At 46.4% G+C, this 12,722-nt stretch overlaps 1 protein-coding gene across 1 annotated transcript in view; it reads right to left on the reverse strand.

Annotated features, from left to right (window-relative positions):
* Window positions 1–44: 44 nt before the first annotated feature.
* LOC116463902 (golgin subfamily A member 8S-like) overlaps window positions 45–12,722 on the reverse strand; it is a 51,394-nt gene continuing 38,716 nt past the window's right edge. The window contains exons 5-15 of the mRNA XM_058434918.1: window positions 5,211–5,330; window positions 4,247–4,306; window positions 3,985–4,065; window positions 3,095–3,133; window positions 2,785–2,832; window positions 2,612–2,696; window positions 2,410–2,516; window positions 1,283–1,369; window positions 1,068–1,175; window positions 794–872; window positions 45–414 (exon numbers count right to left, since the gene is read on the reverse strand). Coding sequence (XP_058290901.1) covers window positions 71–414; window positions 794–872; window positions 1,068–1,175; window positions 1,283–1,369; window positions 2,410–2,516; window positions 2,612–2,696; window positions 2,785–2,832; window positions 3,095–3,133; window positions 3,985–4,065; window positions 4,247–4,306; window positions 5,211–5,330 — 1,158 coding nt within the window. The 3' untranslated portion in view covers window positions 45–70. The remainder of the gene's footprint in view (window positions 415–793; window positions 873–1,067; window positions 1,176–1,282; window positions 1,370–2,409; window positions 2,517–2,611; window positions 2,697–2,784; window positions 2,833–3,094; window positions 3,134–3,984; window positions 4,066–4,246; window positions 4,307–5,210; window positions 5,331–12,722) is intronic.

A 12,722-nucleotide genomic window follows, 5' to 3' on the forward strand; every position in this document is an offset into this window, starting at 1 on the left:
CCAGGAAGGGTGGAGGCAGGTTAGAAAAATCATCCCCTCTCTCCCACAGCCACCTGGCTCACAGGTGCCTTTAGAAGTAACATTTCACGTGAGGGCTACACTGCCCCATTTTAGAGGTGGGGAAACAAAGGCCCGGAGGGCTAGGGAGGAGGGCAGGCTCCCCAGCTGGGGAACGCACCAGCTCCTCGAAGACGCTCTGTGGCTTGGCCAGCTGCTGAAGCCTCTCCTGCTGTTCCTGAAGCCTCTCCTCCTGCTTCTGAAGCCTCTCTTCTTGGACCCGGTTCAGGAGACTTATGCGCTGATTCTTTTCGACCTGGGCCTGGAGCTCTCCTGCCACTCTCTCCAGTTGCTTCCTCAGGTGCTGCAGGTCCACCTCACAGGGCACTGCTGGGGGCTCCAGGGGCAGGGGTTCAGCTGAGAAAGGAAGCAGACAATAAGGGCCTCTGGATTCTCAAACAAAACAAAACAAAACAAAAACCCTCCTCTTGGTGCACAGCTCCTCTCAGGCTCCTCAAACTTGGCCTCGCTGCTAATGATTCCTTGCACCTGGATGGTAGCCAGTCTTCAAAGCCACTTTCAGATAGAGAGAACTGTGGGTGGCTGACAATGGGCCCCCTTTGCTGATAGGGACACTGAGGCTCATAGAGATGATGACTTGCTGTCTCCTGGCACAGATCTCTTTCCCTCTGCCTCCCTCTCCCTTCCATCCACCCACCTCCCTAGGGCATTCTAAGCCACCCCCACAGCCCTCTGATGCCAGTCCTGCTCCCAGGTCATGCCAGCCCCATCTTACCCATCTGATTTTTGAGTTTGGACTGCAGCTCCTTTACCCGATGCGTATAGTGATTTTTTGACTTTGTCAAGGTGTCAATCTGCCCAAAGCACAGAGGGAAAGGGCCCTGGAGAGAGGGGCTGGTGGCTGGGCAGGCTCCCGTCTCCCTCTCTGCCCCCACCCCCACAAAGCCCAGACCCATGACCACCTCTGGCCGTACTATTCTCATTTTACAGATGCCCAGGAAGATCTAGTGACCTATCTAAGGTGGGGTGGCTGAAGGGTCAGATCTCACCTCCTGCGACAATTTGCTCATCCTCTGCTGCCGCCGGGCCCTCTCTCCTTCTATTTGATGAGCATATTGATCTCGTTCTAATTGGACTTGGGTCAGCAACTCCTTCAACTGCAAGAATGGGCACAGAAGTGAGGAGGGGCTGTCACTGGTCCTCACCTGCTCCTGGCCACCTGGGGTCATCTTCCTTCCACATCCCTCCCTCTGCAAAACCTCACCCGTGTTAGCTGTGTTTTCAGCCGTGCCTTCTCCTCTGTGGATTTCTTTAACCGCCACCAGCTAAGTTCTCTACTGCGGCTCGAGAACTGAATGGTGAAGAGTGAGAAGTTTCGATCTGGGGAGCCCGGGACATTCCACAGAGTGCCCCTTAAAAGGGCCAGGGCTAGGCTCAATAAACAACTCGGTCAGTAAAGATCAAGGCATTTCCAAGCCCATCGTCTGGTTTTTAAAAGAACTCAGAAAAGTTGGAAGGGACAGGGAAAGAGATTGAATTTACAGCTGGCTAACAGAGGCCCAGAGAGATCAGATAATATTGCTGTTGTTACTACTATTATTATTACCACTGTTTGAACCTTTATGGAGTGCTTCACCAGGTACCATGCTAGCAATCCCATTTAATCCTCACAACCACCACAGGAGACAGTTACTATGATTACCTCTATTGTGTATTTGAAAAAACAGGGAGTATTTGAGGTTAAGTGCTTGCCTAAGATCAATTAGGCAGAGCTGGGATTTGAACACCCAGGTCTATCTGATTCTCTAAGCCCATTTTTCTTGCTGGGGGTGGGGGCACAGATAAGAAGGGGAAAATTAATCTTTATGTGCACTGTTTGAAACGATGATACATTCGCATAGTCCAAAACTCAAAAAGTACAGAAAGGAAGTATCTCCCAGCCACCCCGTTGCTCTCTCCTGAATTTTTTATGAACACTCTCAGGCATGTTTTATGTCTATTATCATAGTATGTACACAAACACGCACACACACACACATTTCCCCTCTCTACAGAAATGGTAACATACTAAAGGTACTCTTCTGTACCTTCACAGTACGAGTACCCAATACCCCACCTAGGACCTGGCCAAGACCACAGCCAGGTAAGGGCAGGGCAGGCACTTGGCCTCCAAGCTCTGTGTCCAGTGCTCACTCCCCACAGTGCCCCCCAACTCACCCACAGCAGCTGACTCAGCCCCATGCTGCCTCTAACAACCATAAACAAAAGCAGCGAGAAATGGCCATGCTGCCTTCTGGGCAGGACACTCCATCCTGCAGAAGGGACCTTTAGGCTCACTCCTCCACCCGTGAAGCTGGGCACCCAGGGGACAGGGCAAGTGGTTGAACTCACACTGATATCCTTCTTCTGTTTGGTGGCGACAGCAGAGAGAGCCCGCTCCAACTCTCCTATACACTGCGATGAGCACTGCAGGTGGCCTGCCAGATCCTTGGACTCTTCTGCAATGAGAGAGTTGAGATGGGACCCAAAGGACTCCCCCTGAAGACCTGTCAAAGTGCCAGGTTGAAGGATGACAGGGTGCCCAGATTCCTACCTTCAAAGTGTCTGAGAACACCTTTTGTTCTACACAGGTCCGTGTGGAGCTCAGTTTTCTCGGTGTTCAATATCGCGATTTGAAGCTTTGGGAGAAAAACAAAGCAAGTGCTGAAAGAGAAGGAAAGAAACATTCTCGGGAGGACAGGAGGAAACTTCACACCCTCCACTCACTTTTAGCCCCCATTCGGCCTGGTGTCTCTTCTTGTTTTCTTTCTTTTCCTATAGGAAGAGGAAGACAGAGCTCTTACCAGGGGGAGGCAGAGACGGCACAGCAAGAGACACGCCCCCAGAATGCCACCAATGCCCCAGGACAGGCCCACCCATGGGACCAGGTTATGAGAGGCCCTGTGGGGATGGGGTGGAATGTGAGAAGTGAGCCTTCTTCCCCAGGCTGGGAGTGGGTGAGATGAGACTGAGGCCTCTATGTCTGAGTGCCCCCCAAACCCAGCAGTCATGTTGCGAGGAAAGGAAATCACGTTACTTCTTCCAGTTGATGTTCCAGGTCTTTATTCTGTTGTTTCTGTGGGGAGAGTCAAATGAAGGTGATGGAGGGTGGCCCCCTCAACTCTATTCCCCAGACCAGGAAGCGGTAGGCAGGGGCCAGGAATGGATTTTAAAGGCAAAGTTCTCAGACATAATGGGAACATGAACCGGTAAACTCTCCTGAAGCTCCCAAGGACGGAGGATTTGGGTCTTTGTTGGCTTTTGCCCACAGCCACAGAACTCAAAGTCTGAATCAGGACTCTCTTGAGAGGACAGTAACATAAACCCCTAGAGATGGAGTTGGAGAAAGGCCCCTCCTTCTGGCAGCTTGTGATTTAGAAAAGTGCGTTCATTCAATAAACATTTACTGAGCACGTACGGGCCAGGTATGGTTCTTCACAGCAGATATAGGATGGAAAAGGACAGACAGAGCCCTTGGCCCTGAGGCTTCCATTCTAGGGGGCCTTTAAATCTCGGACTCTCAGAGCTAACAGAGACCTTTGATACTCACTACCTCCTCTGGAAACACAAGCCCAAAAAGGAGAGGTGGCTTGTCCAGAATCAAAGATCAAATTAGGGACTGAGTCACAGCAGAAATACAGGGCCCCTGACAACCAGTCAGGGTAGCAATTCCCCGAGAGGCAACAACCCCAGGGCGTGTGTAGCAAGGACTCGAGCAGGGATGTCTGGAGAGGAGAGAGTCGGCAAAGAGGGCAGCAAAAGAAGAGCCACGCTGCATGCTCTGGGGTCCCTCCAGGTGAGGCCTGGGCACCCCAGCTCCCTATTTACCCTTGGCACCAGGGGCCCCCAGCTCTTTCTTCAGGGCCCTAAGGGGAAACCAGCCCAGGATTGGCAGCATGGAATCAGGGGGCCCCACTGAACTCTTACCAAAGATTCGATGGTGTTCTTCACTTCATTGACTTTTACAGACCTTGAATCCCAGACTACTGCCGGTTCTTGGCACGGGCTCTGAGGCGCATGCAGAGAGGAGGAGGTGGAGCAGGAGTTTGGGGAGAGGTAGAGAGAACAATCATTAGGGCTGCGGTGTGTGGGCTGTCTCAGCTGGCAGAGGAGTACCCAGTCCCCTCTGTGTCAGGAAGTTGGAGGGCTGGCCTGCAGGGTCACTGCACCTCCACCCAGAGCCTCTTACCTCCAGATCCTTCAGGGTAGCCGATGACGTAGGGCCCTCCCCGTGGAAAGCTGTTGCTGACTACAAGAGATGAGAGTGCATATGGAGATGTTCTGTCCCCCTCAGTGTCTGAGCCCTCTGACTTCCTTTCTTCCCCATCAACTGGCGACATTTTCTTTTCTGCCTATCTTGGACCTTTGTCCCATAACTCTGTGCCAACTTCTCTCATGGTTCTTATCTCCCCACCATCCCACCCGGGGGCCCTTTCAATGACTCCTGATGGCAAGTGACTGTTCTCATTGTCCTGGCTTCCCCTTGAGACTGGGGATGAGGAAAATCAAACAGCAATGCTGGGTGTCCTGGGTGTTTGCAGCAGGCCATGTACTATGTACTAGGGATTAACATAAAAACAACAATAACAAATCTCATTTAAACTTCACAAATGGAAGTCAAACAATACCACCTCTGTTATACAGATGTAAAAAGAGAGGCCCAAAGAGCTCAAGCAACTTGCCGTAAATCATATCCCTCCCAGACGGAGAGGCGGAGAGGCAGGATTCAAACCCAGAATTCCTTTTTTTTTTTTTTTTTTGAGACAGAGTCTCGCTCTGTCTCCTGGGCTGGAGTGCAGTGGCACAATCTCGGCTCACTGCAAGCTCTGCCTCCCAGGTTCACGCCATTCTCCTGCCTCAGCCTCCCGAGTAGCTGGAACTACAGGCGCCCGCCACCATGCCTGGCAAATTTCTTTGTATTTTTTAGTAGAGACGGGGTTTCACCATGTTAGCCAGGATGGTCTCAATCTCCTGACCTCGTGATCTGCCTGCCTCGGTCTCCCAAAGAGCTGGGATTACAGGCGTGAGCCACCACACCCGGCCAAACCCAGAATTCTTAACCAGTACCCAACAGTCCATCCACAATTTTAACAACTACCCTCTACTGCCCCTTGGGCCCCCTGTCCCCAGGAGCCTGGCCAGCCAAGACTCACATCCCCAGGTGACTGGCAACCACGAGAAGTGGCTGCCTCAGGGATACTGCCATTTGTTTTCCTGTTCCTCTTCTCTCCTGCTGTAACTCTATTGCTCTTTCTCTGCCAATATTCTTTAAACTGTGGGAAAGAAGAGCAGTAATACTCATGAGAACTGTCAGCCCCTACAGCCACATCCTCCTTTACAGTTTTTACAAAATACTCTTATACACCATCTGATGTAATGACACCAACAACAGTACAAGGTGTTGTCACAATCATTTAGTGACTGAGAGGGATTGATATCATGGCTAGAAAAAAGAAAAAGGCGATACTGGGACTTTGAAACTCAGTCTTCTGACTCCAAGCTCTGAGGTTTTGCCAAGAATCAGCAGCTGCCAGGGGCCAAAACCAGAGGCAGAGGTAGAAAAGTAAACATTAAGTAGGCAGGAACTGTATGCCGTGTGGTTTAGAGTCAGACATTCTCACACGTCTGTTAGTGTGAAGAAGTGCACCAGTACCTCTCAAACTTTTATATCAATGTGTCCTCATGGCAGAAGGCAGCCTTTTTGTTAAATCTGGGAATTTAGCAGAAAGAGGACAAACCAAGTCTCATTTCAGAGAGAAGTCTGGTATACTCTTAGAAACCTATGTGACTGTCATCCCTAAATACATTCATGTTTTTTCTCTTGATCTCAAGAGAATCAAGGGAAACTGATGCTTCGGAAAGATGTCCCACATTTATCCTGTGGCACTCAAAGTACCCAAGGTGGAGATAATATGAGCAAGATTCAAGCTGTCAAGTTCAGTTTCCCAAGATCTATTCCACAGAAGATGAGAAAATCTCACTTCAGAGACCACTGACTGAAGGGCAGTCTGGTCCCAGAACCATGGAGAATTAGAATATGAGATAGAGAACTGAGAAAACAATGTTGAAATCTCTCTGGAAAGTAGAAGCCTGGGAGAAAACCAAACCAAACCAATTCTCCCATTGCCACCCAGAGACACTGTGAACCTTTTGAGCTCATGGGGGAGGTGTAGGCTTTTCCCACTGTCAATGTCTATGTTAAGGGAGTGAGGCAGCCTGAAACCTCTTGCTCCTAGGTCCCATCATCTCCATTCCCTTTGCAGCTGGAAATTTGTGCTGTGACCAGAGGAATCAGAAATGGGGTGACAACGCTTAGGGGACTGGGTCATAAGATCGAAGGCTGGTCTTGCGGTAACGACAGTTCCTAGGTGGATTGTGACATCACTACATTCCACTCCTCCTGGTCGGGGGGAGGGACCACATCAGCACAATGTCCGAGTTGCTGCTCCACAATGGGGGAGGGAAACACAGGGTTGGGACCCAGCTCCTTGGAGATGCCAGCGCAAAGAGCCCAGGGAGGTCCACCTTGAGGCAGCAGGAGGGGAGGGCAGAGTCTGCAGCAGAGAGCTCCAGGAGTCACCAGCCCAAAGTCACCCAGGGATGACTGGCGAGGGCGGGGCCTGGGGCTGGGGGACCGAGGTCCTTGGAGACGCGAGCCCAAAGAGACCAGGGAGGTCGAGTTTGGGGCAGCAGGAGGTGAGGGCCCAGTAATGGAGCGGGAATCCCCAGGAGTCACCCACCTGAAGTCACCCTGGGGTGACTGACGAGGGCAGGGACTGGGCTGCTTGCTTAAGGGGCAGGGCTGACTGACAAGACTTTGGTGGGTGGAGCCCAGAGGCACCAGGGTTGGGGGGCCCAGTCCAGTGTGCCTCAGGAGTGGTATGGACTCTGGCAGTGGTCTTGTCATCGGAGGGGATCTGTGGCTGGGTTGGGGGGTGATGACCTGGTGCGTTTTTACCTTTGTCTTGGCTACAGCCAATTTGCTCTGTCGAGTTTCTTCTGCCATCACGGGGTGGGTAGGGAGGCAGGATTGGGGCCACGTCAGCGAAATCCCAGCGAGCACTAATCAACGCTTCCAGTCACCTACCAGGCAGCTGTGTGACTGAGCCAGAGGAGGCATAACCAGGGCCCCAGTAGAATGCAGAATAGGGGTGTGGCCTTAATGCTCCAAGCCCATTGGTCAATGACAAAGATGAAAGGGAAAGGGGGGGTGTGGCTGGGCCCCAGTGTGTCCAGAGGAACCTGTGGCTCACAAGGAAAGCTGCCCATGCAACCGCTGCCCTGCCCACTCTGTGAGAGGGGCGGGGCCAGCTTTTGCTTTAAAATTTTTAAAAATGTTATGTGTGTATACTTTATATATATATATATACGTGTGTTTCTGTGTATGTGTATCTATGTGTTCCTCCAGAGCTGTCTTCATTACCCAGCTTCTATGCAAGGTCTATGATTTTGGCCTATATTTTTCATCTTCAAATACAGTAAAAAAATTACCAATACTACCTTAACTGAGATACAGATCCTATAAAAATGGAAAATCCATAGCATGCTTGATCATTAATGAAGCAGACTATATTATCCAACATTCCAATAAGATAAAATAATCACAATGATTCTCTTTGATGGAAAAACGTTTATCTTATTCTCCTATGTTATTGTTAAGATTTTTTTTCTTAAACAAGAAACATGTCTAATATCTGTAAAAACACAAAGCTTTGGGGGTGGGTGCAGTGGCTCACGCCTGTAATCCCAGCACTTTGGGAGCCCAAGGCGGGTGGATGACCTGAGGTCAGGAGTTCGAGACCAGCCTGGCCAACAGGGTGAAACCCCATCTCTACTAAAAATACAAAAACTAGCCAGGCGTGGTGGTGGGTGCCTGTAATCCCAGCTATCGGGAGGCTGAGGCAGGAGAATCACTTGAACCCAGGAGATGGAGGTTGCAGTGAGCCAAGCTCACACCACTGCACTCCAGCCTGGGTGACACAGCGAGACGCCATCTCAAAAGAAATAAAATAAAATACAAAGTAAATTTTAAAAGTTTTCAATTTAATAAGCACTCAAAGCTCTTTACCAATTTAAAACAAATACAAGGTCCATTTTTCTAGAATCACTTGGCTTCTCTAAGCCTTACAGATGAAACTGAATTTCTCACTTGATACTTGGCTATGACTTGCAATCATGAAAACCAAGAATTGTGTTATGTCACTGTGTACTGCTTGTCACCTGTATTTCACACGAGGCTGGGATCAAGGGTCGAATCTTTCATGATTTGCTCCATAACCTGTGCACTTCTTATCCCAGACCAAACTAAGCTTTTGTTTAGAGTTCTACAATTTACCGTTAGTAGACAAGAGTGGTTCTCAGTAATGTAGTCTCTGGACTAGCAGCAGCAGCAGCACCTGAGAACTTTCTGTAAGTGCAAATTCTCAGGCCCTACCCTGGACCTGGTGAATCAGAATCTCTGGAGTAGGGCTCAGCAATCTGTGCTGCAGTAATCCCTCCAGGAGCTCAGGAACCTCTGGCATACAGCAGGTAGAAAAATGTGTTTCCTTCTGTAGGTCCAAAGCCAGGGATACTATATGTTCTATCTCAATATGAAACAATGACATGCAATTAAAACACTCAACTCTCCTTCCTACTCCCACCCTCCATCCAATGTGTTTTATTTTTATGAGTTCAATAAGAAAACAAGTGGCAGTCAGAAGTTTAGTCTAAAAAGTATATTTACAAGTATTAGTTCTCATCCAGCCTGACCTCATACAAAACCATTTACATCCTCTTACACCTAAAATTTTTAAAAAATATCTTCACAATCTAAGTCTCAGGCACACTAGGAGTTCTATAATAAAGCACCAAGTAGATTGGAATGTCCAAACTTACTAGAGAAGTGGAATCATTGGCTATATTTTCAAATTGCATTCCAAGGAAATTTAAGTTCTGAATTTTTTTCACCTTCATCCTTCCAACTTAATAGAATTCAACCAGAACACTCCATTCCTTCAAAGCCTCTAGCCAGGCAAAGTTTTACCGTATTACTTCTTGCTTTCAATGGATATAAAGCAGAGTCCTTGTTGGCACATTTTGTATGCCTGCAAAGATGCAGAACTAAACAGTTCTATCTGTTCCATGTTAAAACGAAAGTCCTGTAAACCTTGGATGGTGAGTGTAATACTTCAGCACTAGCACCAAAGCCTCAAATATGAAAAGATACCAAGAACAGCACTAGCAAAGAAAACTAAACTCTCAGCCAGGAGCAGTAGTTCACACATGTAATCCTAGGACTTTGACAAGCCAAGGTGGGAGGATTACTTGAAGTCAGGAGTTCAAGACAAGCCTGGGAAGCATAGCAAATTCACATCTCCACAAAAAATTTTAAAAAACAGCTGGGCATGGTGGCACATACCTGTACTCTTAGCTACTCAGCAGGCTGAGGTGGGAAAACTGCTTCTGCCCAGGAGTTCGAGGCTGCAGTAGCTATGATTATGGCACTGCACTCCAGCCTGGGTGACAGAGCAAGACCTAGGTAATTACATTCTCTCCTGCTCCTGTTTACACAAAGATCACTAAGTTAAAACGCTTTCCAATATGGCAGGATAAAAATTAAGTGAAATGTGACTTTGGAGTTTGGAGGGAGAAGGAAGGAAGGAAGGAAGGAGGGAGGGAGGGAGGGAGGGAAAGAAGGAGGGAGGGAAGGGGAAAAGGAAAAGGAAAAGAAAGGAAAGGAGGAAGGAAGGAAGGAAGGAAGGAAGGAAGGAAGGAAGGAAGGAAGGAAAAAGAAAGGAAGAAAGAAAGAAAGAAAGAAAGAAAGAGAAAAAAGGAAGGAAAGACAGGAAAGAAAAAAGGAAAGGAAAGGGAAGGGTAGGAAGAAAGAAAAGAAAAAATAAAATGAAATGACAAATTACTTACTAGGAGAAAGTTTTTGTAACCTCAATGACAAATAAAAAGTTTGTATCCTTAGCCTATAAAGAAATCTTTAAAATTACTCAGAAAAAAAAAAAAATGATTTTCAACAAAAAATGGGCAATGGAGAAACAGGCACTTCTCACAAAAATAAAAATGGCCAATAGGTATATAAAAAAGATTCAAAAGCACTAGAAATCAATGAAATGTCATGAAAACAATGATATTTTCTGTATAAAGGCACAACGATGAAAAATGGAAGGGGGAACCTGGAGCTCTGTCCCTGTTGGTGGGAGTATAAACTGAGCCACTTTTCCTGGAGGATAATTTGAAAATTTCTATTAAAGACCCTAAAAATTATTACCCTCCAGAAATTCTACTTCTATGAATTCAGTCCAAAAATGCTTGCTCGAGTCCATTAAAATGTATATATAAGAAAATTCACCTCTGGGGTGCCAATGATTAACTTAATATACATCCAGCTATTAAAAATGATGATGCCAGGATATATTTACTGCCACAGAAATATGCCCAAAATATAGTAAGTGACAAAAGACTATCTATTATGATTCTACTTTTCAAAATGTTTACATGCATAAAAAAGTATAAAAAGCAACAAACCGGCTGGGCGCGGTGGCTCACGCCTGTAATCCCAGGACTTTGAGAGGCCGGGGGGGGGGGGCGGATCATGAGGTCAGGTGATCCAGACCATCCTGGCTAACATGGAGAAACCCCGTCTCTACAAAAAATACAAAAAAAATTAGCTGGGCCTGGTGGCAGGCGCCTGTAGTCCCAGCTACTCGGCAGGCTGAGGCAGGCGAATGGCGTCAACCCGGGAGGCAGAGCTTCCAGTGAACTGAGATTGTGCCACTGCACTCCAGCCTGGGCAACAGAGTGAGACTCCATCTCAAAAAAAAAAAAAAAAAGGCAACAAACCAGAATGTTTTGAGTGGCAAATTAAAAATTTTTTTTAATATTTGTCATCCAACTTATTATAAAAAGAATGTGATTTCCTTTATAATCAGGGAGAAGTGTTATTTTCATTTATTTATATTTAAATCTCTTTTCTTTTTCTTATTTTTTCTCCCGTATGTATCCCATTTAGGCTAGAATCCCTTCCTCTTCAGGGAAACCAGCCCATTTTTGGGAAGTGCACTACATAAAGCTGCCCCATCTTCATTTATTTTAAGAGATCTGGAGACATTTTTATTTCAAATTTGTTTTATTGTTCTCAGAATTTTTTTTAATATATGAAATTGAGGAAAAGACAAAGGAAAGGCTGACTCCCTACCCTACTGGGGCTACTCTTCCAATTTTTGCTGCTATTGTTATGTATTAATATTCACTGGGTATAAAAAGATGGGCAGCCCCTTAGATCCTTTGTTCTTATCTCTTTCTCATAATCCTACTTCATTCCTTCATTCACTTATTTTTAAAAGGGTCGTGTGTACAAATACATAGTTCAGAAAAATTTTAAATAGAACCATAAAAGTGTGCAGTAAAATCCCATTCACAGTCTTATACTCCTTCCACAGCCAAACACTTTTAATTGGTTTCTTAGATATCTTTTCAGAATTTATCTTTGCAAATACACATGTATATTCTTATTCTACTCTTCTCTACAACACAAAAAGTGGCATACCACACATAAGATACCATTCCTTTTTCCTCTGAAAAAAAAAACACACACACAATATATCCGAGTTCTTCTAGACAAGTACAGAGTCTTTCTCATTCTTCTTTTCAGCTGCACAGTATGCATCATTTGGATGTACCACAGTTTACTTAACCAGTTCCCTGTTGGCGGATACTGAAATCATCCCTATCATACTATTACAGGCAATAATGCCAAGCATAACCACCTACACACACCAAATTCATTTCTGAATCTGCCTTGATGAAGCCTCTGTTTGAGTCACCATAAGGTCACAAGGCTGAAAACTTAGTCCCTGTTTTAGTTTTCATTATGTACAGCAGTATGTAGCAAAAGACTCCCTCGGGCAAAGCAAACATACTCTTTGGGGATTTACTTCCTAACAGTAAATGGATAAACAGAACACCAAGGAGAACCATAAAAATGAAAAATACTAGCTGGGTGTGCAGCTATAGTCCTACCTACTTAGAATCATTTGAGCCTAGGAGTTTGAGGCTGTAGTGAGCTATGACTGTGCTACTGCATTCCAGCCTGGGTAACAGGGCGAGACTCCATCTCTAAAAATAAAATTTAAAAATGAATAAAGGCCAGGTGTGGTGGTTTATACCTACAATCCCAGCACTATGGGAGGGCTAGGTGGGAGGGTCACTTGGGACCAAGAGTTTGAGACCAGTCTGGGCAACATAACGAGATTCCATCGCTACAAAAAAATTTTAAAATTAGCCCAGTGTAGTGGTGCACACCTGCAGTCCCAGCTACTCTGGAGGTTGAGGCAGAAGGACTGGTTGAGCCCAGGAGTTCGAGGCTGCAGTGAGCTATGATAACACTATTGCCCTCCAGCCTGGGCAACAGAGCAAGACCCTGTCTCAAATGAATGAATGAATGAATGAATGAATGAAATAATGGCCCATGCTCAGCAAGACACATTACTGACTTTTGAATGTGAGGGGGGAAAAAAGGAAATAAGCCAACTAACATTTCCATAGCTGTAAAAATGAGAACTAGCCCAACAGTGTGAATGGACTGATGCCACAGAACTATACACTATTAAGTTAAAATGGTCAATTTTATGTTTTATTTATTTATCTTACATATAACCACAAGTTCATTTTAT

Source organism: Hylobates moloch, unplaced genomic scaffold, assembly GCF_009828535.3.
Source record: "Hylobates moloch isolate HMO894 unplaced genomic scaffold, HMol_V3 SCAFFOLD_80, whole genome shotgun sequence".
NCBI classification, from domain to species: Eukaryota; Metazoa; Chordata; class Mammalia; order Primates; family Hylobatidae; genus Hylobates; species Hylobates moloch.